Source organism: Manis pentadactyla, chromosome 10, assembly GCF_030020395.1.
Source record: "Manis pentadactyla isolate mManPen7 chromosome 10, mManPen7.hap1, whole genome shotgun sequence".
Classification (NCBI taxonomy): Eukaryota; Metazoa; Chordata; class Mammalia; order Pholidota; family Manidae; genus Manis; species Manis pentadactyla.
The window spans coordinates 87,511,671-87,539,600 of record NC_080028.1 but is presented as its reverse complement, the minus strand read 5'-3'; the positions used below and the strand labels follow the sequence as shown (position 1 = coordinate 87,539,600).

At 45.3% G+C, this 27,930-nt stretch overlaps 2 protein-coding genes and 1 long non-coding RNA gene across 16 annotated transcripts in view; 1 reads left to right on the top strand and 2 right to left on the bottom strand.

Annotated features, from left to right (window-relative positions):
* The window catches only part of TPST1 (tyrosylprotein sulfotransferase 1), a 591,927-nt gene that overhangs the window by 235,605 nt on the left and 328,392 nt on the right, over positions 1-27,930 (bottom strand). The window lies entirely within an intron of this gene.
* On the top strand, positions 254-14,934 carry LOC118923730 (uncharacterized). Its single transcript, XR_008992184.1, has 4 exons — positions 254-1,201; positions 3,643-3,938; positions 9,188-9,286; positions 14,862-14,934. It is a non-coding gene; the product is annotated as an uncharacterized LOC118923730 (long non-coding RNA).
* KCTD7 (potassium channel tetramerization domain containing 7) lies at positions 1,896-27,930 on the bottom strand. Of its 14 annotated transcripts, XR_008992181.1 has the most exons (7): positions 27,431-27,928; positions 24,654-24,856; positions 22,443-22,621; positions 21,625-21,997; positions 17,692-17,766; positions 17,141-17,211; positions 16,606-17,056 (listed from the first exon to the last, which is right to left on the bottom strand). XR_008992181.1 is itself a non-coding variant. In XM_057487202.1 (5 exons), exons 1-5 carry the CDS (start codon positions 27,572-27,574, stop codon positions 1,989-1,991), a joined length of 960 nt encoding a protein of 319 aa, XP_057343185.1. In that variant the 5' UTR covers positions 27,575-27,930; the 3' UTR covers positions 1,896-1,988. The 14 variants fall into 14 exon arrangements, 8 of the variants coding, with proteins under 8 accessions (XP_057343185.1, XP_057343186.1, XP_057343187.1 ...); XR_008992180.1 differs by having other exon boundaries at positions 16,598-17,063; positions 17,141-17,766; XR_008992179.1 differs by having other exon boundaries at positions 16,599-17,056; positions 17,141-17,766.

Genomic DNA, 27,930 nt, shown 5'->3' with positions numbered 1-27,930 from the left:
CGGCCGAGTGAAAGGCATGGACGAATGACCCAGCAGCCTCCACCGGCACGGCGCCGCCGCCTGGCCGCCCGGAGCCAAGAGCCAGTCCGCTCTTAGCCCAGTGCGTCTGGTCCGTACCTGGTCTGCGGCTCCACCGGCGACGGAACCGCAGCTCTCCGGCGTCGCCCGAGTAGGTCCCGGCTCTGCCAGTCCACTGCCCGCCCTCCCTCAGCCCCGCCCCCGGCACGGCGCGCGCGGACGTCACTTCCGGGACCCTCCGCCGCGGTAGGAGGTTAGTGTTGCGGATGCCGGTCGAGGTCTGCGCTGGGTGGAGTGAGGCCGAGGCTGGCGTGAGTGACAGCACAAACTGTGCCGGAGGGCATGGGGCAGGAGGCCGCCTGCAGGCCAGCCTTGGGACGCTGACTGGCGCGATCGGGAGCCGGCAGAGAAGCCGGCGTTTCCTTTTCCTCAGTTCCTGCTTCCGGGATCCAGCTCTCCGAGCCTGAGGGGGCGGTGCTGCGTCTCTGCGCCTCCCGGCTCCCTGCCGTTTGGTAGCGAGGAATGGGATCCCGGAGGCTGCTGCAAAGGCTGGGAGAGGAGTCGTTTGGCCAGTAGTCGGTTTCCAGCCCGTAGGGAACGAGACCGCCTGAAAAACTGATGAACCGCATCCCTTCACGGGTTTAGGATTTTAAAAGTGTTAAATTAAAGGACCTAAAAGAGATTGGTTGATCCAGAAGCCGTTTCTACAGCTGATTATAACTGAGACCCAGAAGTTTTTAAGTTAGCCAGTATCACACGGTATTAACGGTCGAGTCATAAATGAAATCAAGTTCTTGTGATTCCCATTTCGGGAATGTTGGGAATAGCAGTTATGTCTGCATTGTGGTTGCCCCATGGCATAAAGTGCAGCCACACCAGGAAAAAAAAAGGATAGAAAATACTATACTGTCTGGGAGGAAGACCTGGGTTGGGGTGGGTAAAATTGCAACATTTCCCTATCTCGCCTGGCCTTAGTGCATCTGCATCCTCAGGGGTGGAGAGAAATATGGCCTTAGTGCATTTACGTATAAATAGCTTTCCTCAGAGGTGGAGAGAAGTTCATCTCCATATCATGGGATAATTACCAGGGCAACAGAGGGCTTATCTGAACCTGAGAAGTGAGGAGGAGGGCTACTTTTGCTTCTGCCGGAGTAGGAAAGAGAAACGGCCCAGACTGCAATTTGTAAGCAATAAGCAGATTTTAAACTTTATTTCTCCCTTTGACTGATTCCGGTTTTAGAGGTATTTTGCCCCGGGATCCCAGCTTGGCTAAACGCTGCCTGTGTGATCTTGGACAGTTTGCCCAATTTCTCAGTCTTTGTTCATTATTTGCAAAGTGGAGATTCATTCCTCAAATTTTTTCCTAAACGCTGAAGGGTTTAGGAAACCTTCAGAACATGCCAGCCCAAAATATGCCTATTTTGCAAAAGGGCTATTTTGAGAAAGCAGTCATAAGAGAAGCTTTGAACAAGCTAGAAGTTAACCTTTTTTAAAGGAAATTTATAATTATAAAGGAATACTATGTGTGTAAAGCGTCTCCCTCTCTGTTCCTGGAGAAGGATGACTAAATCACAAGAGATGCTTATCAATAGAGAAGTTGCCGACTTAATCTGCATAACTAACCTTAAACATTGTTTACTTTTCTTTCCCTGACCACCTCCCATAACTGGTCTCCCCCCCACCACCCCGTACATCTTTCTTCTTTTGTCTTTATCTGAAGATACTGAAAGGAAAGGAGCGACACACAGCAGCAATTCACCGGAGAATTCCGCTTTATTAGGGAAAGGTGCTGGGTTATATAGGAAGGGGCATGGCGTGATTGTGGTGTCACTTCTATGGGGCTGGTGGCTATTGGCTAGGTGCTGGGATTGGGAGGGGGGCGAGGGGTGACTGGGCTTCAGGTGGCGCCGGCGGGAACCGAGGACTCGGAAGAGAAGCAGGAATTTCACCATCTTATGGGTGGGGGCGCTTCATTCTCCCCTTTCTCCTCTATGGGGTTGTGGACGTTGCTTTCTCTCTGACTGCTTCCTGCTGAACGGGGGCGGAGAAGGGAGTGAGAGCTTGAGGACTGGGAGGAAAGGGTTGATAGGACTCCCCACAGTAAGGACGAGTAGACAAGAGGTAACAATAAAGCTGACAGAGTAGCCCGGTCGATTTCCCTTTCAGAAGAAGCACCAGACAGCGATCCGTCTACCCCTACAGTTTTAGCCTTATCACAAGACACCCTCTGTTCCCAGGACAGAGAGTCTCTCTTCTGCCTCTTACACGATCTGTTCCAACCTAGCCCCCAATCCTTAATCCATTTTTTACAATCCTTTCCTTTCAGATACTAGTATTTAAGTTGGCATTCTAAACCTGTCCCCGGGTGTCTCTGCATGTATATTAAGGATACATGTTTCTATTCTCTTGTTAATCTTTTATTACAGGAGTCTCAGCCAAGAACTCAAAAGGGTAGAGGGAAAATTATTTTCCCTCCCTTTAGAGCCCCTAATGTGTTGCTAGGAAGAGGGTACCACAAAGTATAATACGGAAGTACCTATCCTGAGAAGCATACATTCTAGGGGAGAGGAGGAAGAGCAAATAAATGGTGTTGTTTATTCAGTACTTGTGGGTAAAACTGTAATATTTCCAGAATACCTCACCTGGCTTTAGTACATCTACATATCATAGGTGTTCATAGGTGGAAAGAAGTATGGCTTTAGTGCATTTGCATCATTCCCCAGGGGTGGAGCGAAGTTCATCTCCATATTAATGGGTAATTACCTGGGCAACCAAGGGCTTATCTGTACCTGAGAGGTGAGGGGGAGAGCCAGTTTTGCTTCTGCTGGAGCAGGAGAGAAGGCTCCGGACTGCAGTTTGTAAGCAATAAACGGATTTTAAGCTTTATTTCTCCCTTTCACTGATTTTGGTTTTTCGAGGTATTTTGCCCTGGGATTTCCTTTCCCCAGACTTCATAGTGGTATATGGTGATATTTGCCCCGTAGAAAAATAATACAAGGAAGAGAAAAACTATAGCAAAGAAGTTTGCAGTTTTAGAGTAGACAGGAAAGCCTCAGCTGAGAAGTGTGGGTCAAATTGCAGTATTTCCAGAATCTCTAGTCTGGCCTTAGCCATCTCCATATCAACAGGTGTTTACAAGGGGTGGAGTGAAGCTGTTTTCTCTCTAGTCCATCTCCATTATCAATAGGTGTTTACCAGGGGCAGGTGGAGAGGCGAGCACAGGCCAGATGGGAGAGAAACTGGTGAGTAAGAACAGCAGCTAAGGCAGCTTATGGAGCCATGCCCCTAAATAAAAGGTTTTTTACTCTTGACTGATTTCAGCTTAACAGGTTTATTCGCCCTGGGCTGGGAACATGTGTCCCCCAAGAGCTACAGAAAATAACTTGAAAAAGCTGAAGGAGCTATGCTTCTGTGCAAATATTTGGGCAAGGGACAGGGAACACCAAGTGCAAAGGTCTTCTTGACACCTCCAACTTGTGTAGCTGTAACAGAGTGAATGTGGGGAGGTAGACCAGATCAAAATGTAATGGGCAATGCAAGTAAGGGACTATACAGAAAATGGAAATTTTACAGTCAAGATTCTCACCTTGCCTGATTCTAATATTGCCCTTTGTATGCCAACAGAAACACCTCCTGGAGAGAACAGTAAGTCAAGGAACCACAGGCCAAGTCAGTCAAAGAACTACAGTGGAGAGGAAACACACAAGCCCCTGGATGTAATTGGCCCAGCCTTGGCCAGTCACCATGCTGATCCACCCACAGAGTTCCTCTGGTGCTAGGGAAGGGGAAGGAGAGAGCCCAGAGACAGCAGTGGGAGCAAAGCAGTGGAGGCTTAGGGAGGGGAGAGAAGAAGCAGGAGGGCTTCTGCCTTAACTACTTTTCCTTTTTTATTTCATTTATATTTGGTGCTCTATTGTGAGGTGCATATATGCTTATACTTGTTACATCATCTTGTAGGAATAAATCTTTTTTTAGTTTATAATGTCCTTGTTTCTTGTAACTTTTTTAGCGTAAAATCTATTCTAATAATATAGCCACTCTAGGCCACCTTTGATTACTGTTTACATGATATGTATTTCTCCATCCTCTTACTTTTAATCTCTTTGTGTCTTTGAATCTAAAGTGAGTCTCTTATAGGCAGTATATAGGTGGAACTTTTTAGAAAATACATGCTGCTAATCTCTGACTTAATTGGAGACTGTAATCCATATACATTTAATGGGATTACTGTTAAGGAATGGCTTCATTCTGACATTTTGCTGTGAGTACTCTCTATATATATCTTACATGTTTTTTCCCTCAGTTCTTCCATTACTGAATGTTTTGGTATTTAGTTGTTTTTCTGTACCCTGTTTGATTCTCTTCATTCCTTTTCTGTATATATACATACATATATATATATATATATATATTGGCATTAATCTACAATTACATGAGGAACATTATGTTTACTAGGTTTCCCTCTTCACCAACTCCCCCTCACAACCCTGATTACAGTCACTGTCCATCAGCGTAGTAATATGCTATAGAATCACTCCTTGCCTTCTCTGTGTTGCACAGCCCTCCCTGTGCCTCCTCCCACATTATTCATACTAATCGTAATGCCCCCTTTCTGCCCCCACCTTATCCCTCCCTTCCCACCCATCCTTCCTAGTCCCTTTCCCTTTGGTAACTGTTAGTTCTTTCTTGGGTTTTGTTATTCTGCTGCTGATTTGTTCCTTCAGTTTTTTCTTTGTTCTTATACTCCACAGATGAGTGAAATCATTTGGGACTTGTCTTTCTTCACCTGGCTTATTTCACTGAGCATAGTACCCTCTAGCTCCATCCATGTTGTTGCAAATGGTAGGATTTGTTTTCTTCTGATGGCTGAATAACATTCCATTATGTCTATGTGCCACATCTTCTTTATCCATTCTTCTACTGATGGACACTTAGGTTGCTTCCATTTCTTGGCTATTGTAAATAGTGCTGCAATAAACATAGGGGTGCATCTGTCTTTTACAAACTGTGCTGCTGTATTCTTAGGGTTAATTCCTAGGAGTGGAATTCCTGGGTCAAATGGTATTTCTATTTTGAGCTTTTTGAGGAACCTCCCTACTGCTTTCCACAATGGTTGAACTAATTTACACTCCTACCAGCAGTAGCAGAAAGGAGGGTTCCCCTTTCTCCACAACCTTGCCAACATTCATTGTTGTTTGTCTTTTGGATGCTGGTGCTCTGTACCAGTGTGAGGTGATATCTCATTAAGGTTTTATTTTGCATTTCTCTGATGACTAGTGAAGTGGAGCATCTTTTCATGTGTCTGTTGGCCATCTGAATTTCTTCCTTGGAGAACTGTCTTTTCAGCTCCTCTGCCCATTTTTTAATTGGATTATTTGCTTCTTGTTTGTTGAGGTCCATGAGCTCTTTATATATTTTGGATGTCAACCCTTTATCAGATCTGTCATTTATGAATATATTCTCCCATACTGAAGGATACCTTTTTGTTCTGTTTATGGTGTCCTTTGCTGTAAAGAAGCTTTTCAGCTTGATACAGTCCCACTTCTTCATTTTTGCTTTTGTTTCCCTTACCCGGGGACATACGTTCATGAAGAAGTCACTCATGTTTATGTCCAAGAGATTTTTGCCTATGTTTTTTTCTAGGAGTTTTATGGTTTCATGACTTACATTCAGGTCTTTAATGCATTTCGAATTTACTTTTGTGTACGGGGTTAGATAACGATCCAGTTTCATTCTCTTACATGTAGCTGTTCAGTTTTGCCAGCACCATCTGTTGAAGTGACTGTTATTTCCCCATTGTATGTCCATGGCTCCTTTATCATATATTAATTGACCATATATATTTGGGTTAATGTCTGGAGTCTCTATTTTGTTCCACTGGTCTGTGGGTCTGTTCTTGTGCCAGTGCCAAATTGTCTTGATTACTGTAGCTTTGTAGTAGAGCTTGAAGTTGGGGAGCGAGATCCCCCCCACTTTATTCTTCCTTCTCAGGATTGCTTTGGCTATTCGGGGTCTTTGGTGTTTCCATATGAGTTTTTGAACTATTTATTCCCGTTCGTTGAAGAATGTTGTTGGTATTTTGATAGGGATTGCATCAAATCTGTATATTGCTTTGGGCAGGATGGCCATTTTGACGATATTAATTCTTCCTAGCCAGAAGCATGAGATGAGTTTCCATTTGTTACTGTCCTCTTTAATTTCTCTTAAGAGTGTCTTGTAGTTTTCAGGGTATAGGTCTTTCACTTCCTTGGTTAGGTTTATTCCTAGCTATTTTTTTCTTTTTGGTGCCATTGTGAATGGAATTACTTTCCTGATTTCTCTTTCTGTTAGTTCATTGTTCGTGTATAGAAAAGCCACAGATTTCTGTGTATTAATTTTGTATCCTGCAACTTTGCTGAATTCCGATATTAGTTCTAGTAGTTGTGGAGTGGAGTCTTTAGGGTTTTTTATGTACAATATCATGTCATCTGTAAATAGTGACAGTTTGACTTATTCCTTACCAATCTGGATTCCTTGTATTTCTTTGTTTTGTCTAATTGCGGTGGCTAGGACCTTCAGCACTTTGTTGAATAGAAGTGGGGAGAGTAGGCATCCCTGTCTTGTACCCGATCTTAAAGGAAAAGCTTACAGCCTCTTGCTGTTCAGTATGATGTTGGCTGTGGGTTTTTCATATATGGCCTTTATTATGTTGAGGTATTTGCCCTCTATACCCATTTTGCTGAGAGTTTTCATCATGAATGGATGTTGAATTTTGTCGAATGCTTTTTCAGTGTCTATGGAGATGCTCATGTGATTTTTGTCCTTTTTGTTTATGTGGTGGATGATGTTGATGAATTTTTGAATGTTGTACCATCCTTTCAACCCTGAGATGAATCCCACTTGGTCATGGTGTATGATCTGCTTGACATATTTTTTAATTCGGTTTGCTAATATTTTGTTGAGTATTTTTGCATCTATGTTCATCAGGGATATTGGTCTGTAATTTTCTTTTTTGGTGGGGTCTTTGCCTGGTTTTGGTATTAGGGTGATGCTGGTTTCATAGAATGAGTTTGGGAGTATTCCCTCCTCTTCTGTTTTTTGGAAAACTTTAAGGAGAATGGATATCGTGTCTCCTCTGTATGTCTGATAACATTCCGAGGTAAATCCATCTGGCCTGGGTTTTTTTTTCTTGGGTTGTTTTTTGATTACCACTTCAATTTCTTTGCTAGTAATTGGTTTGTTTAGATTTTGTGTTTCTTCCTTGGTCAGTCTTGGACGGTTGTATTTTTCTAGGTTTCTTGTAGGTTTTCCAGCTTCTTCGCATATAGGTTTTCATAGTAGTCTCTAATAATTCTTTGTATTTCTGTTGGGTCCATCGTGATGTTTCCTTTCTCATTTCTGATTCTGTTGATGTGTGTTGATTCTATTTTTCTCTTAATAAGTCTGGCTAGAGGCTTATCTATTTTGTTTATTTTCTCAAAGAACCAGCTCTTGGTTTCATTGATTTTTTCTACTGTGTTATTATTCTCAATTTTGTTTATTTCTTCTCTGATCTTTATTTTGTCCCTCCTTCTGCTGACTTTAGGCCTCATTTGTTCTTCTTTTTCCAATTTTGATAATTGTGACATTAGACTATTCATTTGGGTTTGTTATTCCTTCTTTAAATATGCCTGGATTGCTATATACTTTCCTCTTAAGACTGCTTTCGCTGCATCTCACAGAAGTTGGGGCTTTGTGTTTTTGTGGTCATTTATTTCCATATATTGCTTGATCTCCATTTTAATTTGGTTGTTGATCCATTGACTATTTAGAAGCGTGTTGTTAAGCCTCCATGTGTTTGTGAGCCTTTTTGCTTTCTTTGTACAATTTATTTCCAGTTTTATACCTTTGTGGTCTGAAGAGTTGGTTGGTAGAATTTCTATCTTTTTGAATTTACGGCTCTTTTTGTGGCCTAGTATGTGGTCTATTGTAGAGTATGTTCCATGTGCACTTGAGAAGAATGTGTATCCTGCTGCTTTTGGGTGTAGAGTTCTATAGATGTCTATTAGGTCCATCTGTTCTAGTGTGTTGTTCAGTGCCTCTGTGTCCTTACTTATTTTCTGTCTGGTGGATCTGTCCTTTGGAGTGAATGGTGGGTTGAAGTCTCCTAAAATGAATGCATTGCATTCTGTTTCCTCCTTTAGTTCTGTTAGTATTTGTTTCACATATGCTGGTGCTCCTGTGTTGGGTGCATATATATTTATAATGGTTATATCCTCTTGTTAGACGGAGCCCTTTATCATTGTGTAATGTCCTTCTTTATCTCTTGTTACTTTCTTTATTTTAAAGTCTATTTCGTCTGATACTAGTACTGGAACACCTGCTTTTTTCTCCCTATTGTTTGCATGAAATATCTTTTTCCATCCCTTGACTTTTAGTCTGTGCATGTCTTTGGGTTTGAGGTGAGTCTCTTGTGAGCAGCAGATTGATGGGTCTTGTTTTTTTATCCATTCAGTGACTCTATGTCTTGTTATTGGTGCACTCATTCCATTTACATTTTAGGTTGATTATCGATAGGTATGTACTTATTGCCATATTGCCATTTCAGGCTTTAGATTCATGGTTACCAAAGGTTCCTCTCTGGCTGCTTTTAATATTCTGTCCTTATCCTTGATGTTTCCCATTTAATTACCATATCTATTGGTGTTGTCTTTCTTAGGTCCCTTGTGTTGGGAGATCTGTGCATTTCCATGGCCTGAGAGACTATCTCCTTCCACAGATTGGGGAAGTTTTCAGCAATTACCTCCTCAAAGACACTTTCTATTCCTTTTTCTTTCTCTTCTTCTTCTGGTACCCCTATAATGCAAATATTGTTCCCTTTAGACTGTTCACTCAGTTCTGTCTATATTGTTTCATTCTTAGAGATCCTTTTTTCTCTCTATGCCTCAGCTTCTCTGTATTTCACTTCTCTAGTTTCTTTTTGATTTATGGTCTCCTCCACTGTATATAATATGCTTTTAATACCCTCCATTGTACTCTTCAACGATTGGATCTCCAACTGCAATTCATTCCTGAGTTCTTGAATATCTTTCCGTACCTCCATGAGCATGTTGATGATTTTTATTTTGAACTTCCTTTCAGGAGGATTGATGAGGTAGATGTCGTTTAAATCTTTCTCAGGAGTTGTATTCATAATTTTTCTTTGAACAAGGTTCCTTTGAAATTTCATATTTGTATATGGCGCCCTCTAGTGTCCAGAAGCTGTAGTCCCTGGAGCTGCTCAGCCCCTGAAGCCATGTCAGGGCCATAGGTGAGTGGTATTGGTGCCTGGGGGGAGGAAATAGCTGTTTCCTGCTTCCTGGCTGCTATGCCTGTCTCCACTGCCTGAACCAATGGGCATAGCACACAGGTATAAGCCTCTATGCTTTGCATTTGTAGTTGCTGTAGACAGATCTTCCCTTTGGCTAGCCTAATGCAACGGTGGGGTTTTCTGGTTTGCGAGCCAGTTTGGGCTGGCTGGGAGAAAGGCACAGAAGGCTGCGTATCATGGAGGGGGTCCTTGTAGCCGGTAGCCAGCCAGGGAGCTGTAGCGCCTGAAGATCATGAAAGGTCCCAACCTGCTGGGCAGAATGCACCTGGACAATTTTGTCTACCTGTTCTTTCTCCTGAGCAGTAAGCTCTGTTCAATCCTTGCCCCTTTAACATCCCTCTTGCTCAGGGCTTCCTTGTTAGGAAGTCTTTCAGACTGCCTGCCTTTTTTTGTCCCAGCGCAGCCAGATATGGATCCCTGCTTTCTACAGGCAGCTGGAATCTCAGTCTCTCCAGGAATTCTGCCTTTCTTAGCCTTCCAACCCCCTAATCATGAGAGTACCATGCAAGCAGCATGAAATGTAGGTTTGTGCTCCTAGAGCAGATCTCCAGTGTTAGGTACTCAGCAGTCCCAGGCCTCCATTCCCTCCCTATTCCGTTTCTCTTCCTTCCATCAGTTAGCTGGAGTGTGGGAAGGGCCTGTGTCCCACTGGACCACAGCTTTGGTACGTTACCCTGTTCTGTGAGGTCTGCTCTTTTGTCCAGGTGTATGCAGTCTGGTGCAGTCCTCTTTCCTGTTGCCCTTTCAGGATTAGTTGTATTATTTATATTTTCGTATTATATGCGGTTTTAGAAGGAAGCCTCTGTCTCACCTCTCACGCCACCGTCTTTAATCCATCTCCAATATCCTCTTTTTCTTCAAAATTTCATCCACCCATTGATGAGTCTTACCTAAACCAGCTATAATTATGATGTTTGCCATTGAAGATTTTCTAGTCTCAGCATTCATTCTCTATTTATTAGCTGACATTTTACTCTAACAAAGTTTCCTTTCTACTTCTTTTATGATATTATTTATTTGTGTCAACATAAATTTATGGATTTTTGTTATTTGGCGGGTTACAGATCATTATAATTATTTTGGTGCTCAAATTATACCATCATATCAAATTTTGATAATGTGGCCTAAGACAGAAATTTTAGCTTTGTATAATCCTGTGCCATTATTTCTAGCAAAAATTATATTTAAAAAGTCTTTCTTGATGAGGCTTACCTGGTTTGCGATAGTAAAATCACATCATTATCATAGAGGAGGAAAATTTTTCTACTTGCCATATAACAGGGTATATTTCTTAGTTAATCAAAAACCAGTATCAAACCATTTTACATATGTTAAAGAGAAAAAGAGTTAAAATCCCTTTTTTTAACTTCACACCACAAAGGAAAATACTTTTTTCTTATTTTTGCAGAGTAAGACTTCCACACCCTAACAACAGCTAGGCATCTGTGCTAAACTCATATAATGTGGCCATGACTAATGTCTGTCATTGAACAGAGCATACAGTTTTATACAACTAGCAGAGGATGCATGTTTTTGTCTCCCTAGCTTCTCTTTTGGGAACCACACCTCCCTACATTATTGGTCCACATAGTTCAGCCATTGATGACCCTATCCCTTGGCTCATATGTGCTCTGCCATTCCCCTGGCCACAACAAATGCATCAAAGTTACCCATAAGTCCTCTAGCTTTCAGGAAAGTGATTCTCTCTTCTCTGGTTTTGCTAACGGCAGTGTAATCCTAGAACTGGCAAAGGCTATCTCTGTTCCAATGGATAAAGGTTGCCTAAGAATGAGGCAATCTGGGGGAAAGCCTCAGGAATGGACTCAAGGGGATGATAATAGTTATAGCAGAAGGGTTTATCAGATTACAAGGTTCCCAAGTGACAAGCAGTTTAGGAACCACATAATTTAAGCCACTTTCTTTAGGATCAACGATCAGGGAAAACAGATCATTCTGATAAGAAAAGGAGTACATTCTCTTACTGAAACAATTTTGTAGGCAACCATGGCCCAAGCCTATTAACATAGAATCAATCAGCTAAAACCCAAGACCTCCATCTTTTATTTTTTTCTTATGTTTCCAAGTAGTCTTATATCAAAAATAAGAGAATTGAGGACTGTATTTGCCTAAATGTGGGATAGAAAAGCTTATTAATCTGTTAATAAATAGATGCATGTGTATCTCAAAGGGCAGCAGAAATTATTTTTTAGAAGTTCTTTTGTTGAACACACTTTAAGTGGGACGTTATCGAGTTTAAAAGGGGGAGGAGCAGCTCGCTGAAATGGACAGATCCCCCAAAGATAATATTAAATGAGAATAGTACAAGTGGCAGAACATATATGCTATCTTCAGACTTAATTATAGATATGTATTCTCCTAGGACGTTATAAATTTCTTTCTAGAATATAGATATATACAAAGAGATAGATACACACATCCTAGGACAGATAGATATATATAGGACGAGAATTAGTTTAAGGAATTGGGTCACATGACAGCGGAGGCTTGGTGAGTCTAAAACCTTGATAGGGGAGGCTGATAGGCGGGAGGCTCAGGAAAGAGTTGCAGCACAAGCCCAAAGGTAGTCAGCTGATGGACCAGGAAGAGCCAATGTCACAGATGAAGCCTTAAAGCAGCCTCTCATCAGAATTTCCTCATGCTTGGGCAAGGTCAGCCTTTCCTTCTATTCAGGCCTTCAACTGATTGGATGGGATTCACCCACATTATGGAGGGCAATCTGCTTTACTAAGTCCAGTGATGTGAATGTAAATGCCATCCAAAAACACCATTATGGAAACATCCAGAATGTCTGACCAAATATCAGAGCACTGTGGCCCAACAAAGTTGAGACATTAAATTAACCATTACAACCGACCTCTTGTCACCTTGGCACTCATATGCATCTCCTTAAATCATACTTAATCTTCATACTTAATCTCTTTACCTGTGGGGATGATCCAGACTCTAATTCATGAAAGGTCTAAGCCATTAGTAGTCCTGCCTGGATTGGGTTGCTGTAGTTTCCCATTGACTTTAATCACAGGGTATGGTGTACTAAGATGCCCTAAGAGGTCTCCTGTCCATATACCAGACAGATCCCTTGACTGATTTTGACTGGGCACATCTTTTCCAGATACTGCTCTAAGCACTGGAATATAGTTGTGAACAATAGAGGCAGAATCTCTGTCCTTATGGAGCTTATTTGAAAGGAAAGAGAGATATAGCAAACAAGATAATTACCATTGATGATACATGGTATAAAGGAAATAAATAGGGTGATGTGATAGACAGGAATGGGAGTATACGTTAGATGGCATGGTCAGAGGTCTCACTAATTATGTGACATTTGAGCTAGAACATAAAGTATAAAAATGAGCCAGTCATGAATGAGAAGAGCTGGGGAAACGGCATCCCAGGCAGAAGGAATGTCGATCACAAAAACTGGAGGCAGGAACTGAAGGAAGGCCAGGGTGGAGGATGGGAAGCAAGGAGTATGGTGGTGTGATGAGACGAGAGAGTTGGCCAGGAACCAGACCAAATGTGGTTAAGTCTTTTTTATTTCATTCTAAAAGCAATGGTTTTAAGTAGTCATATTGTAGAATCTAATCAACCCTTTCAAAGGACTATTCTGCAGAATATTTAAAGGGGGTAATCAGGGGCCAAATTGAGCCAAGAGGACTTTGTAGTAATGGAGGGTGAGAGGATGGTGATTTGGACAAATATGTGAATGTTTTCAAGATACATCTTGAAGATGGATTGCAAGTAGAAGGTGAGGAAAGGAGTCATTGGTGACTCTCAGGTTTTGAGGACTGAGAGAATATGGAATGGGAAAAATGTTTGAGGTGGGAAGAGGAAACAGAGAATTCCATTAGGATATATTAAGTTTGAGATGGCTTATTTATACTGAAGTAGCAATATTTAATAGGTCATTGGGTATATAATTCAAGGCTGAGGAAAGATGTCTGCTGGGCAGGGATATAAATTTGGGAGTCATCAGCATAGGTGATCTGTGCTATTGGTTGCCTGTTAGCTCCATACTCATCCTTCATTGCTTCTGCAAAAACTGGGCTGGCACTTTTCAGTAGTTTTCCCCTTGCCAATTAGCATGACATTGAGCTTTGAGGATGTTGGAGAGACATTACAAGGGGGAAGATATTTTCTTTTCTGGTTCTGGTGTGCTTACTCACAGCACACCAGTTACTCCGTGCCTGGTAGTCAGGAGCACAAAAAGGCCAGGAGCTTTCTGCAGCACTCTCTTTGAGTGGTTTTGTAGGAGAATTTCTCTAGCAATACACATCCCCATGAACATATTTTCCCCAGCACCCTAGAGTGTGGATCTCCAGCAGGTTCACCAGCACAGCACTCCAGTGAGTTCTCTGCCATGCAGTGAGCCATGGCCATGCCCTCTCTCGAAAGGTCTGCATATCAGCTTTGGGGGATGGGACATTCCTCCTTTGTCCCTCTATCTCAGCCATAAAAGTAGTGGCTGCTTGTTGTATCTGCTATTCCTATACTCTTTGTTTTTTTTATTCTATTAGCCAACCCATTACTCTGATCCTATTATATTTAATAGCTTTTTATTTATACTAATGATATAAATTGTTCAAATTACCATATGGTTTTTTTCCTCCTAATACAAATGACTCTAAATGCAATGCAGGCAGGATCACTCAAGACCCATACAGATTGACTGTTAGATGTAAGGTCCCAAGTCTCTATATATTATTTTCCACTTTGAATGGGTGAGATGTAAAGGCACATGGGATGTCAAAAGGGTGAAGCAAGATCATCCGAGTGCAATTTCTTCTCCTGGCACACCAATCAGCTATTTTAAGAGAATGTAGTTTCTTTTTATGTCCACTTTGGGAGCTCTAGTCTTGGCTGGCTGCTACTGTACATGGGTACCTCCCTGCAGCTTGCAGGGGCATCTCTCAGCTATATCAGAGCTGGAATTCCTCTGCTGGCCTTTTGTGGTCTTGTGTATTCAGTGGAGTACCTTCTGAAGCCAAAATGTTTGAAAAACATGGCTTGCCCCCATTGTGTGGACCAAGCTCCCAGTTTCACTTAGACTGCTCTGGGCTCCTGTGGACAGACACCCCTGAAGATGTTTTTTTCAAATGGTCCCCCTAGATCCTGAATCTGTTGATTGCATTGCAACTCTCACACCTATGAAGGTTGCTGGCCAGCCATCACCAGCATTATGGAGACAGAGGGCCAGAGGCCGCCCATGCTGTGCTTCCGGGTGGCCCCTAACAAGGTGCTAAAGTGTGTGCATTGGTGGCATAAGGCCAGGATAGGAGAAAAGATGTACAGGTTTTCAGCTATTGTACTCCTGTGTACTTAGGAGAGAGATTAGGTGAAGCACTTCTTAAAAAGATAGAATGGTCAAATGGGGAAGTTGAGGGTCATGAATGAATGGCCAGTACTAACTATAAACCCCAGAAATTTTGGGGCACAGTTGAGTCTGGAAGCCTTCCACCTAAGAAACATCACTTTCTTGTCCATTACCGTGCAGATACCCCTGGATCTCAATCCACAAATCCAGGTTGTCTCAGGTGTGCTGCTGGCATAAAGGGGTGAGGATTGCCATTCCATTTACAGGGCTTCAAAATCAGGTAACAAATCCCACCCTAGTGGAGTCCTCTGGGCTCAAGGCCCAGCTATGGATATGGTGGAATATATTCTGCAGGTGACTACAGAGGGGATTCTTCAATGTTCTGCCTCTTGGAACCAATGGGAGTTTCCAAATAGAGCAGCATTTTGAAGAATAACATTAGGCAACTGGTGGAATACTTACTGAATCTCTGGAGGCAGATACATTTTGCTTTGACTGCTGGGAGCACCAAGTGAAAAATGCCATCCTCATTTCAGCTGATAGTGATCTGTGTGGTCAGCTCACCAGGAAAGTCCATAGTTTTGTTAGGAAGCTTTTGGTGAACTTGGTTTCCAATTAAGGTATTTCAGTTCTGCCTTCCTGGGATAGGGGAGGGTGAAGCTAACTTGTCTTCTCAGTGGGTCCTGTGTGCCTTCTCCACTCCTACTGTGGAGATGGATACAGAGCTTAGAGGGGCTAAAAATGCTGTTCAGATCCTAGAAAGCCAGATGAGAAAGCTGCACTGGAAAGCAGGGACCTCAGTGTACAAAGCAGCTACCTGCCTAAAGGTAAGAAGTGGGTAGCTAGGCAAAGCGCACAGCTGCGGCTGGCTACCAGATGCCAGATGAGGCATGGCCAGAAGTGACCGACCAGCCTTAACATGCCAAAAACAAAACAGTCATGGGCAGCGGGAGGAGGTGGAGATGACATGGTGAGAGTAGGGGCAGTAAGCACCCACATGCACCCACACAAGGGGCTGTCCCACAGGGTAGAGGAAGCCGAGGTGCAGCTGGTGATAGGGTTTCATTTTAAGAAACATACTAATAAAGGCATTTATAGAAGTTGATACAATTCCAGAGACTTAAGCCTATTCATGATACTCTCCAATTCCTTACAAAAAAGATTTCTTCAACTCCAAACTCTCAACTTAAAAGCTTCTTTTAATGGAGGTCAAGCTCCAAATTCTGTGGGGCTTTGGGATTCTGTCTTGATTAAATAACTGAGAGAAGTACCTATACATCTATTCCTAAGATCTATTGGAGCTGGGCCACCTGCCAAGATCCCATGATGTAAGTAAAAAGTAAGAGTCTGTAACACATTAGAAGAATCCTTTAAAAGTCATGATTTGTTGAAAGGTGAATCAGGTTGCTACTGAGATCACCAAAGGCTGGAAAACGTGCTTCATAATCTGGTCTGCGTCCCTCTTACGGAGTGCTTCTCGATGGTTCAATTCTAAGTCTTTGGCTTTGTGTTGATTTTTTCCTGGTGCAAAACAGTCCTCTTGCCACCTGGCATCAGGTGGCTGGAGATGTGGACTCCCAGGATCTCTAGATCATGTCACTCCTCAAAAAGAACCAGTGTGTGAGGGAAGAAGTCCTTAGCAGGAATAGAACTGCCCTGTTCCAAAGGCTGCACTTACTGTTACTATGTGTGTGTGTCAGACTAGTGGGCACATTTCAGATGGTGTGCAGAAGTGTGGCTATTTGATCTAGTAGATAACCCAGATATATGACTTTTCTAATGCTTTAATGCCACTTTCAGTTTTTCCCTCTATTGAGGTTTTAGAAGATACTCGTCTAAGGGAGAAAGAAGGTGCCTAATGTTCATGGCTAGTAAGATCACTGTAGAAATGAAAGAAGAAGAGAAAAAAGCACATAATTAGTATTGTTTAGAACAAGAACTACCTTCACTGGCATCCTGTTCATACATTACTTTATTAAAAAGTTATTTTAGAAATGAAGTTTAAAATCATGTTTAAAAAATAGAGAAAGCTGAAATACATGACAGGAAAAACAAAATAGTAAGGAATGAAAGGACAGAAGGTTAAAGGTAAGTAAACGAAAGCTAAAGGAGCATGCTGTAAGTTAAACAAATGAAAATAAAAAGTAAAGCCAGCTAAGAAGTCATCTTCAAAATGAAGACAAAGGGACACACAGGCAGGGTAGAGACCCAGAATCCAAGGACCATGAGCCCCAAGCCAGGCACACAATGTGCCCTGACTTGAAGAGCCCCCATCAGTTACTCTCTTGGTACTAGGCAACCCTGAAGAAGGGCTGTGGCCCCAGGCATACCTCTCCACATGGTCAGGTTGCACAGCACATCTGGGGTAGTCAGACCTGTAGGCTGCAAAAGTCTGATGACCTCGGCTGTCCTGGATCATGCCGCCACACCCAGGGCCCAGCCAGGGAACCATTACTCACCTGCTCAATCATCCTCCACTGATTGCCCCATGAGCAGGGCCCATCTCCACCTTGTGCACATGTGTCACTCACTAAGGAGGACAATAAATTGGAGACTCCATCTATCTCCTTAATGCTCAGGGGCCACATAAGACATACACACCTGAGGAAGTCTTTCTGCTATTCCTTCTAGAGTATGTGCTTTTCAAATCTTCCCAGGTGAGGCAGGGGGAAGCCCGGAGCCACAGAGGTGGGACACTGAGCTGCCAGGAGGAAGAGAGGCTCTGCAGTGGAACACCCCTGAGGACTTCAGAAAAGGGCTCTGAGTTTGAGTTCTGGCTCTGCCACTAACTAGCTATGTGCCCTTAGGGAAACAACACCTCTATGAGCTTCAGTTTTCAATTTGTAAGGTATTATTAAAGTGCATTATTACTGTGTGATTGTGGGTCCAGAAATTAGGTCAGGGATACAACTGCACAGGTGAGGCAGTACTCTGGTCTACAAGCCAGATGCTTGGGGATTTAAGGGCACTGGTTAGAGGTGGCAGAGCTACCCAGCACTTCAGAACTCACCTTTGTGGGCTGTTCATGAAGTGACTCCAAAGGAATCTTGCTGAGGACACTCAGCCAGAAAGTTGTCAAACTCTGCTTTCAGAGGAAGGGCAACTTATGTCAGTTTTCCTCAAGTAAGGTTCTTAACCACTGAGGCTCACATGAGCTTAGAGCTACTTCTCTCTCCCTTGGAAAGAAGTGGTGCTATGACAGGAGGGATATTTTTCAGAACGACCTGACGTGTTCCCCTGAAGACCTCTCAACAGAAGAGAGCAGGGTACTTGCCCAGGCCAGGCAGACACACTCCTGGCTGGAACAGACCAAAAGCTAGGGCACCTGCAGGAGGGCCTTTGTGGGGGCCCATCCCCCTTCAGCTTCAGTCAGGGAAGAAGTTCAGGTGCTGGTCTCAGGGAAGAGCCTGTTTTATTTAGTGTGATATCCCAAACACACCATATTTTAAGCAGAAGTCAGGACATATTTGCTGGCAAAGGGGGCAAAGGAGGGCAAAGGAGGGATGAGAGGAAGTCTCTAAAAAAGAAAGACACAGCACCAGGTTCTAATTCTTGACTTTAATGCCATGTAAGGGAACTGAGGCTCCATGCACCAAAGCACTCACAGACAGGTCACAAACAAACACAGGAAGTGGTATACTGTGTGCACAGACCCAACACTGTACAGAAGGAAGACAATGGACCCAGGGGACCTTCCATTCTCCAGAGGCAACTGACTGTTCCTACAACCAGTTTTTGTTCCCACCTCCTCCAACCCTCTGCCAGCCCACCCTTTACCCAATTAATGTATGTATACATGTTTCTTCCAGAATTCCAAAAGTACCTCTCCCACTCCAGTTCCCAATGCTCTGGATTCTGATGAATAAAGTCTCCCTCTTTTAGGGATCATGAGGCAGGTGTTCCCTTCATCAAAGAGCCCTGGCAAAATGGCGCCCAAGAAAGCTTAATCACTTAAATCAAAATCATATGGACAGAAGGTAGGCAGAAGGAAGATATTCTAATTGTTATCAAAATGCTCAGTGTGGGCAGTTTTTGTTTTTTTGTTGTTTGTCTTAACCTCTTCAGGATCCAACTTAGACCAAGATCATACACTGAGGCTCACCCCATTTTGTAGCTTCCAAATGTCAGTTTTCTAGTCCTCCAATGAGCAACCCAGCACAGGAAGATTATATCATCTCATCAGCCTGAGGCACAAGGCTCAGACAGCTCCCTTAAGCCCCAGGAAGAAAGAACAGAACCCTTCCAGAGCAGTTGATGGCTTTCCACATGATAAACACTGGACTGCCTGGTGATTTAACCAGAAATAGAGTAAGGATGGTGGGGATTCCTCTGTTTCTTCAATTTGAGTGTCACCCAAAGGATTCCTTGACCTGGGATGGTGTGATATGTTTCACTGTGGTTTTGTTTCAATCTTTTCTGTTGCCTTTATATTTTTCACTTTTACTGAATTTCATTATGGGTACTTTTGTACCATACAGCCTCATCTCCTAATGCTTTCATCTCCCCGACCAGTGAGCATGGCACGTGGGAGAAAAGGTGCCCAAAGTCAAACATAGGGAGGCTCCAAAGACAAGCACCAGTCTGACCAGTTGACACTATGCACAAGAATTCTATGAAAATATGCTTCCTTTTGACGAGGGAGAAGCATTCATCTGATGGAGCCCTCCTTCTTGACCCAACCCTTCTTATACTCTGGGCCTGGCCATTTAGAGTTGAAAGGGATCCTACTGGGAGAAGTCACTTTCTCAAAGATGACCTTTATTTGGAGCCCATTACCACAAGCCATCACATCCAAAAGCCCTTTCCAGCCTGGCCTCGGCTTCTCATCAGAGTGGCCAAACTGGGCCACCGAATGCTTTTCCTTCATTTAGAAAGGGGTCTGAGCTGGCTGCCATGTCCCTGCTGTGCCTGCTGTACAGGCTCAGAGCTTTGTCTCTCCACAGGGGCCCAGAGCACGCCACTATGAGGACAACAGGGGAACAGAGAAACGGATGTCTCCAGCAAGAGCACAGGGACAGTGTCCTTTATCCATCATAGCTGTACCCCCACCGAAGTGCCTGTTTCTGAGCACACCTGCATTTGAGTGCCCCAGCTGCTCCCTGCCTTGCAGGGATGGACTCTAAACAAAGCACCTGATGCTCTGTGCTGTAGTGGGAGAGAGAAGGGGCCATAACATGGAAAGCACTGGCCTTAACCATCTGCTCTCTTCTCACACTGACTTCCTCCTGAACATATCACCTCGGTGACTGTCCAAAGAGGAGCTTGTATTAGGTAGTAACACCAATCAAGCTACCTAAATGAAAGACTTTTTTGTTAGAACAAGGCAAGAGCTGTGCTGTTGGGCTAAGCTTCAAGCAGGGACATCAGCTCCAGAAAAGTGATGATCCATTTGTTGAGACACACAGCTCTCAGCAACAGAGAGAACATGTATCTCCAAACCTGAGAGACTGACTGTACTTTCCTCTCTCAGTCGGCCCCACTGCTCCACCCACACAAGAATACAACCTCAAAGGGAAAACCATGCCCTGGAATCTCTGTTCTCACACAGGTGCCGGGTGGTTACTGCCCCCAGGAAGGAATTCAGCCAAGGTCCCAGGGCTTGGCTTTCTCAGAAGGATGCAGAATCTTCAGCTTCCCCTTGCCCTCTCACTAGCCTGGTCTTTTAGAAGTGAGGCCAATGAAGCTGTCCTCACCAGGTTTTTACATATAAATCTCCCTACAAGAGCACCCAGAAACAGTCAAGGACAATCGTGATTATGGGGAGAAGCCCCAAGAGCAGCACAGAAATATTACATTCCAATTCCTGGAGCTACAGAGTTCTTCCTTCAGGGAATGTGTATCTATATCCTGATGGGAGCATAACCTTGCAAGTCTTTTTCTCCTGGAAATGTGGGTCGTAAAACATAAGGGAAGTTGCTGCTGTGTTCCTACAGCTCCCAGGAGAGCTGTACCACCCCCGCCCCCAGCCCTTTCTTTACTTCCCCAGAACAGGACACTCTCCTAGAAGGAGAATGTTGGCAGGATAAAGCAACAGGGTGTCAATAAGAGGGGTATCCTTCCAAGGAGGTTCACCACAAGCTGGATCCTAACACATGAAATGGCAGCTAAGAAGGTATTCTGAGCCTCTACAAAGGATGTTACATCTTGAAGGTAGAAGATCTAGGCATCTTAACTGCTTGACTTAGGGAATCTTCAAAACAGCTTAAAATTTGTATTCCAGCCCTGTGAGATGATAACCCCTCAAGCAAGTAAGGTTGGTGGAAGGTAGGAGAAGCCAAGGCCCTAAGGCAGGGCTGTAAACATTGTGCTTTTCTAAGGCCAACCTGGTGCATGGCTTTGGCAACTATGGTTTACATTTCCAAAAAGGGAAGAATATGTTTCAGAAGGAAAATATTTTTTTCACATCCTAAACCAAAGTGTGGGACTTTTTCTTGAGGGAGGAGGGAGAGAAGGTGCTCCTTTGTCAGCCAGGGGCTGCGGGGTGACTACTTGGGTAACCCCCCATCACAGTCTATGTTCACACTTGCACACTGAGCACAAGGAGAGGTACATCAGCAGGGCACAGGAGGTGATTTTACCTCTGTTTGTTTAGGAATGTGGCTCTAAAAAGGCCAGAAACTCTCTTGCAAGGTCAAGAAAGGAACAAAACCTCTCTGGACTTCCTGATCAAGCCCTAGCTAGCCAGACCCCATCAGCATCAGGAAAAGACTGCTGAGACTTGGGAAAAGGCCAGGTGAGCACTGGCACCAAGTCCCGTGGGCCACAAGCCCTGAGCCTGACCCCAGAGTGCACCTGGGGAGACTGGAGCTGCACCTCGGGACTCGGTCCTTACTTCAGCAGGTTCTAGGGCAGTCAGTAGCCCTCCAGGGATCTTACTCCCAGAACCACCAAGGGGATGGACACCCGCCCTGATAGGACTCTGTTCCCTCCCAGGGCTACTCACCACCATGTGATCTTGAACTCATAGATGGGGCGCTTGCAGTAGTAGTGGTTGATGAGGTGCTTGTCACACACCCCAATGCACTGGTGATCCACGACGAGGCCCTGAGCAGAGAGGTCTGTGACCAGGCAGTGCAGCAGGTCATAAACATCAGCCACAGCCTCCCAGGGTCCAAACGACACATCCACTTCACAGTGGTGCTCAAAGAGCTGCCCATCGCTCTCGCTCCGCTCGAAGCGCAGGGAGTTGAGAAGCGGACACTCATAGGGGGTGATGGGCATCTCCTCCTTGAAGACACAGACCTTGAGCTTGGCAAAGCGGGCCTTCCGCTGCACTGCACGCAGCCGGGCAATCTCCACAATCCGCTCCAAATGGTCTGTGGGGGTGAACACACACCGTCACTGGGACAGGGGCTTAAGGAGTGGGGGTGGGGCAAGGTAGCGCGAGGGCAGAGAGAGGGCCCCTGGGGATGGCAGGATCCAAGACGGGAGAGACAGATGCCTGAGGAAGGGGCTCTGTGGACCTGTGAAGGGCACAAACTTAAACAGCGAGGCAGGTTCTCCGCAGCAAAGGAAACCAGTGGGATGGGACATGCATTGTCCTTGAGAAATGCAATTTGATGACTGTCGCAGGCAAGGTTTTAACCTGACTCTCCCCTGTGACTGCAAGGAGAGGGCAGAGAGGCAAACAGCACCCTCTCCTATCTTGAGTAATTTAGATGAATCTCGGCCCCGCACGTTCTGGTGGAGACCAGGCACTGACAGACGCCTCGCAACCCTCCTTCCCCACACTCTGACTGCTCCTGGCAGTTGACCTCTCACCTTTGTAATAGGGCATAAGTCCCAGAAATGCCTGGCGTACTTTCTCCCCCTTCAGTGGCTGCATGTTTTCCAGCTGCTCCAGGAGAGGCCCAATGGCATAATACTGGGCTTCTTTGTACACAGCCTGCACACGCTCCCGGGGCGGCAGGTCCCCTGAGCGCAGGAAATTCAGCACATCTCTGAGCAAGAGGAAAGAGAGTTGGGGGGAAGGAGATAAGACCTGGGCAGTACTTCACAGTGGTTAGAGACAGCCCAATGGGGAAACACAGATGCTTACACATCCTTGCCCATTAGTCTTATTCTGAAGCTAAAGGGAGATCAAATGCCTAACCCTAATGTCTGAAGAAATTGGTTTGTGCTTTCTTAAAATAAAAATTCTGTTAATTGTCTCTTCTGATTCTTTAGTGTTAAGAGTAATCAGACACATCACTGACATCAGAGTAGGTAGGGGAAGGGCTTTTCCATAAGGATATGTAAGCCCTAAGAGTAAGCTGGTACCTCAGTGTTAGTCTATGAGCATTAATCTGTGTCAGCCACTATTCATGTGTTATCATATTCAATTCTTGCAATGATTTTTGGGGTAAGTGCTATCTTATGTCCATTTTATTAATGAGGAAAAAGCGGGGCTCTGAGAGATTAAGGAACACCCTTGCTTGAGGAGCCGCAGCTAGCCGGATGCCCAGATACAGACACGGTGGCTTCAAGTCCACAACCACTCTGGTCTAGACTTTAGTCCAAAGTGTTGTGCACTGATCACAATGGGGAAACTGCCCCAGATGGAGGCCCAGGCAGCCTCCATGGTGGGTGCTGGGGGTATGTGAGCTGTATGAGCAGAGAAGTTATACCCCACCAAATGTGCTCACCCTTTTTTATCTTTCAACAGCTTCAGCTGCTGCTGCTGAATCATAGGCCACTGGGGTCCAGCAGCCCGAGGGGAAATGCCACTATCCTGCTTTCTACCATGCCCTTGCCTGGCTATGCCCCTCTGGGGCCATGGCCACCTGGGCATGGGCACATCAGCCTAGAGCCAAACCCTGTTTCCCCTACCCACCACCCCTTCCAAAATTAGTCCTCTAGGATCTTAAGCACAACTTGGTGAGCTCTGAAAAACATAACCCTGGGGCAAGGCCCAGCTGAGAGTGCTGGGGGGCTGCCGGCCGGGGCCAGCCCTGTCATCCCCCAGACAGCCTGAAAACAAAAATCTTTTTATAGCTCTGCAGAGTGATGTGATGCTTTGTTTTCTCAGCACTGGAAGCAGCTGATAGCCCAATGGGGAAACACAGATGCCTCAAAGCAAATTATCTGACCAGAGCCTCCTTTCCGAGGATAAAAATAACCCTTCTCCCAGCGCGGTCAACCCGACCTGGAAGTCAGCACAGAGACAGAGTGGCTGGAGAGTTTCTGTGCCTTTCGTCAATTTGTTCAGGATCAAGGACCATGTTGGGTCATCTCTGAAGGTAGAATGAAGGGGCAAAGGGCTTCAGCTACATACTGTGAAAGGACCTGGCCAAGGGTCACAGCAAGACTCTATTTAACCCACATGACAGGCCTGTAAGGCAGCTATAATTATTTCTCATTTCACAAACAAGGAAATGGAAACATAAAGCCTTCAAGTTGTTTCTGTGTAAGGTTGTCAGAAGTCCTTTCTTGGGAAGAGCTCTTTTTTTGGGGCACTGTGTCTGTTTTTCCATATTTTAGTGTTAAAGTAATAATTGAAGGTGTTTTTTTAAAGGTGTTTCTTGGCAAAATTAAAGGATGGCAGCCCTAATACTGGCCGTTCACTCATCTTTTTCATTTGTCTTAAAGTACTGAAAGTCGGGGAATCACTGTCACACACCGTGTTCCTCCCTAATGGAAATGCTGAGCCCAGTATCCCATCTGTGGATATTCTCTGAGAAGTTGCTTTGGAACTCCCCCATCTCTAGGAGGGATCACATATACTTCACACAGATGACAATTTCTGGACTTAAACTGCATAGGATAGTAGCAACAGTCTAAGTTGCTTTCCCAAAGGAGAAAAGGGCAGCTGCAGAAAACCCAGCCAGTGTGTGTTACCTGGGATTTCTGCAGCTGCCCTTTTCCCCTTTGGGAAAGCAACTAAGAATTTGATGCAATTCAATAAGCACATGTATTAAATACCATCAGTAGATACAAAAGCCCAGGTGACTCACTTCTACAACTACAAAGTTGATCACAGAGGGAGAATCATACCCAAAGTGCGTGCCATCCCGGTCAATGAAGTACCGGCCCTCAGCATCGGTGGGTATGTAATGCCGCCCACTGAACATGGCTGCCAGCATGGTGTCTTCGCAGCGCCGCAGGGTAGACAGGCGTGTGGTGAAGTGTGCCCCTCCAATGTTCAGCGGGACAACCTCAGGGAACTGGGAAGGAACCACCAGCACTCTCAGCCAGGCCTGGGGTAGGAGAGCTGGGGCTGCTCCTGCCGCAGGCTCATTGGGCCCGATTAGGGTCATGCCACTCACTCAGTCACCCACAGCCAAATCCCAGCAGGCGTTCCCAATGGACTCCCTTTCCCCACACTCAGCAGTTGTCAAGTCCTACCCAGAACCCCCTGAAAACTCTAAATCAGGTCTCTCCACCCCAATCCTATCTGTGCTTAGAGTTCAAAGTCTTCACTACTATCCTTCCTCTTCCTGAATTTACCATTTTTGTGCCCTTGCTCATGCTGTCTTCTCTGTCCAAAATGCTCTTCCCACTCTCCCTCCATCCATCTAGCAAATGCAGTTGCCCCATATGGTGGTGTATACTGTTCAATGCACGAGGGCACCTTGAGGGTGATCTGTTAGCCAAGCTGTGTGCCCTTTTTCCAATTCATACCAAGACACCACAGTATCCACTCATTCTAAAACCTTCTATTAAAGTTGTCTTACTCTGTTAGCATTTCTGCTCTATTATCCTTTGTCTGCCCCCAAGACAGAGTTAACTAAACATTCTTTCCATTGTGCCTTCACTATATGCCACACTTCCCTCTATTATAGTGCCTAGCACAGCACAATGGCAATTTTCTTCTGGTGGCCCATCTGACTGGACCCCAAGCTTCCAGAAGACAGGGACAGCATTCTCGTAATACTGAAGAGTGTGCACTGGGATAAAATTTTAGTTAATCTGGAGGAGGTTTATGAGAAAATTAGATAAAACTGGCCTCATTTCTTTCAAAACCACAAGCAAGGCCTATTGAGGGCAGTGTTATTGCATTGAGTCAAAGTACATACCTACTGAACAGCCTTACAGGCAGATGTTTATGAATTCAGTGTATATTTGTAACAAGTTACTGGAAAGAGCATCAAGCACAAGGTGCTCCAGTGACTTTAAGTGAATACGTACTTGTTCACCAATCATGAGGCCACCCACTAAAGCCTGTACGTGTTTGTTGATGACTCTAGGCACCCACTCCTCAGTGTCAGTACTCGCCACCTCTCTCCTACTTAAACTGTAGAATGAGATTAGTCCCCAGTCCAGAGAAGGTTCTGGAGGCAAGGGCAGGGTGAGGAACAGGGAATGATGGTGTACATTTTCCCCAAGAAGCTTTAAGTTCCCACAAACCCCCTCCATATAAACTAAAATTTTATCCCAGTACATACTTTTCAATATTAACATCTCCCTGGGCTACATGAGATACATATTCTTATCGAGACAGTCCTGTTTCCCTACTGTCAAATTCTTTGTGAAATAAAGTAGGATACAAATACATTAATTCAAAGTTACCCAGGCCTGTGCAGTGCCTAGCTCCCAGTAAAGACCCAAATTGCACTGAATGAATGAAATAAACAGATGTTTACAGTTCTGGGTATTTTTATACTGTTACTCTTCTGCACCCAAGGGACAAATGCCTTCTGCTTATTCTATAGCTCCTCTAAAACTATTCTACATGTATACAAAGGACTCAAGTTTTATTTCGGGATAATAATACTTTTACACTTATTGAGCTTTTTAAACTTTTTCCAAGGACACCTTGTACCAATTTAAGTGTTTGCTCCATGTTAGAAATGAAAAGACTGAAGCAGAGAGGAAAAAGCAATCAAAAACAGGTTTAGAGCTCACATGGAGCGATGTAATTTGTTGGGGAGTGGGCACTGGGATCCTGGCCTACAGTCTGTGGGCCCTGTGCTCTTACCCTTAAGCCACACCATTTGCCCAGGGACTGCACAAAAAAAATAGCACCGCCGAGTCTCTAGTAGCACTTTTTTTCAATTGCAAGGAGTTCTCGAGTTTTTTTTCTTTTCACAAGTGTCCCACGATGTTGGGAATACCAGCTTTTAGCCCCAAGAGAACTCCATCTGCTTCCCCAGAGCCTCACCCAGCCCAGCCGGCCTGGTGCTGCCCCTCTGGGGCTCTGCCCGTTTACCTAGGACTCCACACATCACAGGCTCCCGCATCCGGCATTCCCTTGGGTCCTACCTCCTAGTCTCTGTCTTTAGTGGCCAGCAGTGCCTCACCTTCCCTCCTCCTTTCCCTTCTCCAGTGCGTCATTTCAGGTGTTAATTTGATACTGCCACACACATTAAGACCAGCGAAAGCCACCCTGCATCACAGCACAGCAGGTAGTGAGGGAAAGCCCTTGGAGCTGGCCACACCAGGTGAGTGGACACATCTATTCATTGGACTGCTGCTTATCTTACAGTCCCTTACCCCTCTCTCTCTGGGCAGCTGGAGGCTGGGTTTGGGCAAGCACCAAGTTCTCTTGGATTTCCTAGAAGACACTGTCATCTCTTGGGGGTCCAAGGGCCTTAGGGAGTGATTCAACCTTGCAGGCAATGAATTTCAGGAAGGAAGGGGGTGAGGGCCAGGTGCCCCCTGGGGCAGGGAAGACTCACCTGGTGCGTTTTACGGGTGGATGGGCAGGGGAGCACCCCTGGGGCTGTCCTCAGCTCGACCCCTGACTCCCAAGGTCAGCTCTACCCAGCACATACCTCTCGCTCTGCGCCCTCTCATGCCCCCGTCTCCCAGCCCAGCCCCTGCCCAGGTACCTCCTGGGGCAGCAGGGGCAGCGCGTGCCCCGCCTGCGTGGCCGTCGGGGTGGCCGGCTCCAGAAAGTCGTCCTCGGCGTCGTAGCTGGACATGGCACAGTCCGGGCGACGGCTGTCTGGCTCCCGCCCCGTGACTACCACCATCCCTCTGGCTCTGGGCAGTGGGCGAGGCTTCGGGCAGGCTGGCAGGCGGGCAAGCGGGGGGTGGCGGTCCGGGCACTACAGCTAAGCAGCGCCCGGCATGACTCGGCGCTGCCGGCGGGCGGGGCCGCAGGGGCCGAGAGCGCAGCGTGGGTCGGAGGGAGGCGGCTCTCAGCATGGACCGGCTCGCAGACCACCGCCGACCACAGGGCCACAGGCCTGACCCGGCCGCTGCTCGCTATTGGCGAGTCCCGCTTGCTCCGTCGCTGATTGGCAGGAAACTCGCCCATTCCCAGAGCAGGGGGCGCGTCCAGCCTGGGCCCGAGTGGCCACAGGGAGCCAGGCTGTTCGCCTGCCCT

Bases quoted from the DNA above. Each gene is read 5' to 3' on its own strand.
- KCTD7 (XM_036907909.2), bottom strand. From the start codon at position 27,574: ATGGTGGTAGTCACGGGGCGGGAGCCAGACAGCCGTCGCCCGGACTGT. The intron at 24,857-27,430 runs GTACCTGGGCAG...CTCCTACCCCAG, and splicing joins TGCCCCTGCTGCCCCAGGAG to GCCTGGCTGAGAGTGCTGGT. The intron at 21,998-22,442 runs GTGAGAGGTCAA...TCACCCCCACAG, and splicing joins ACTTATGCCCTATTACAAAG to ACCATTTGGAGCGGATTGTG.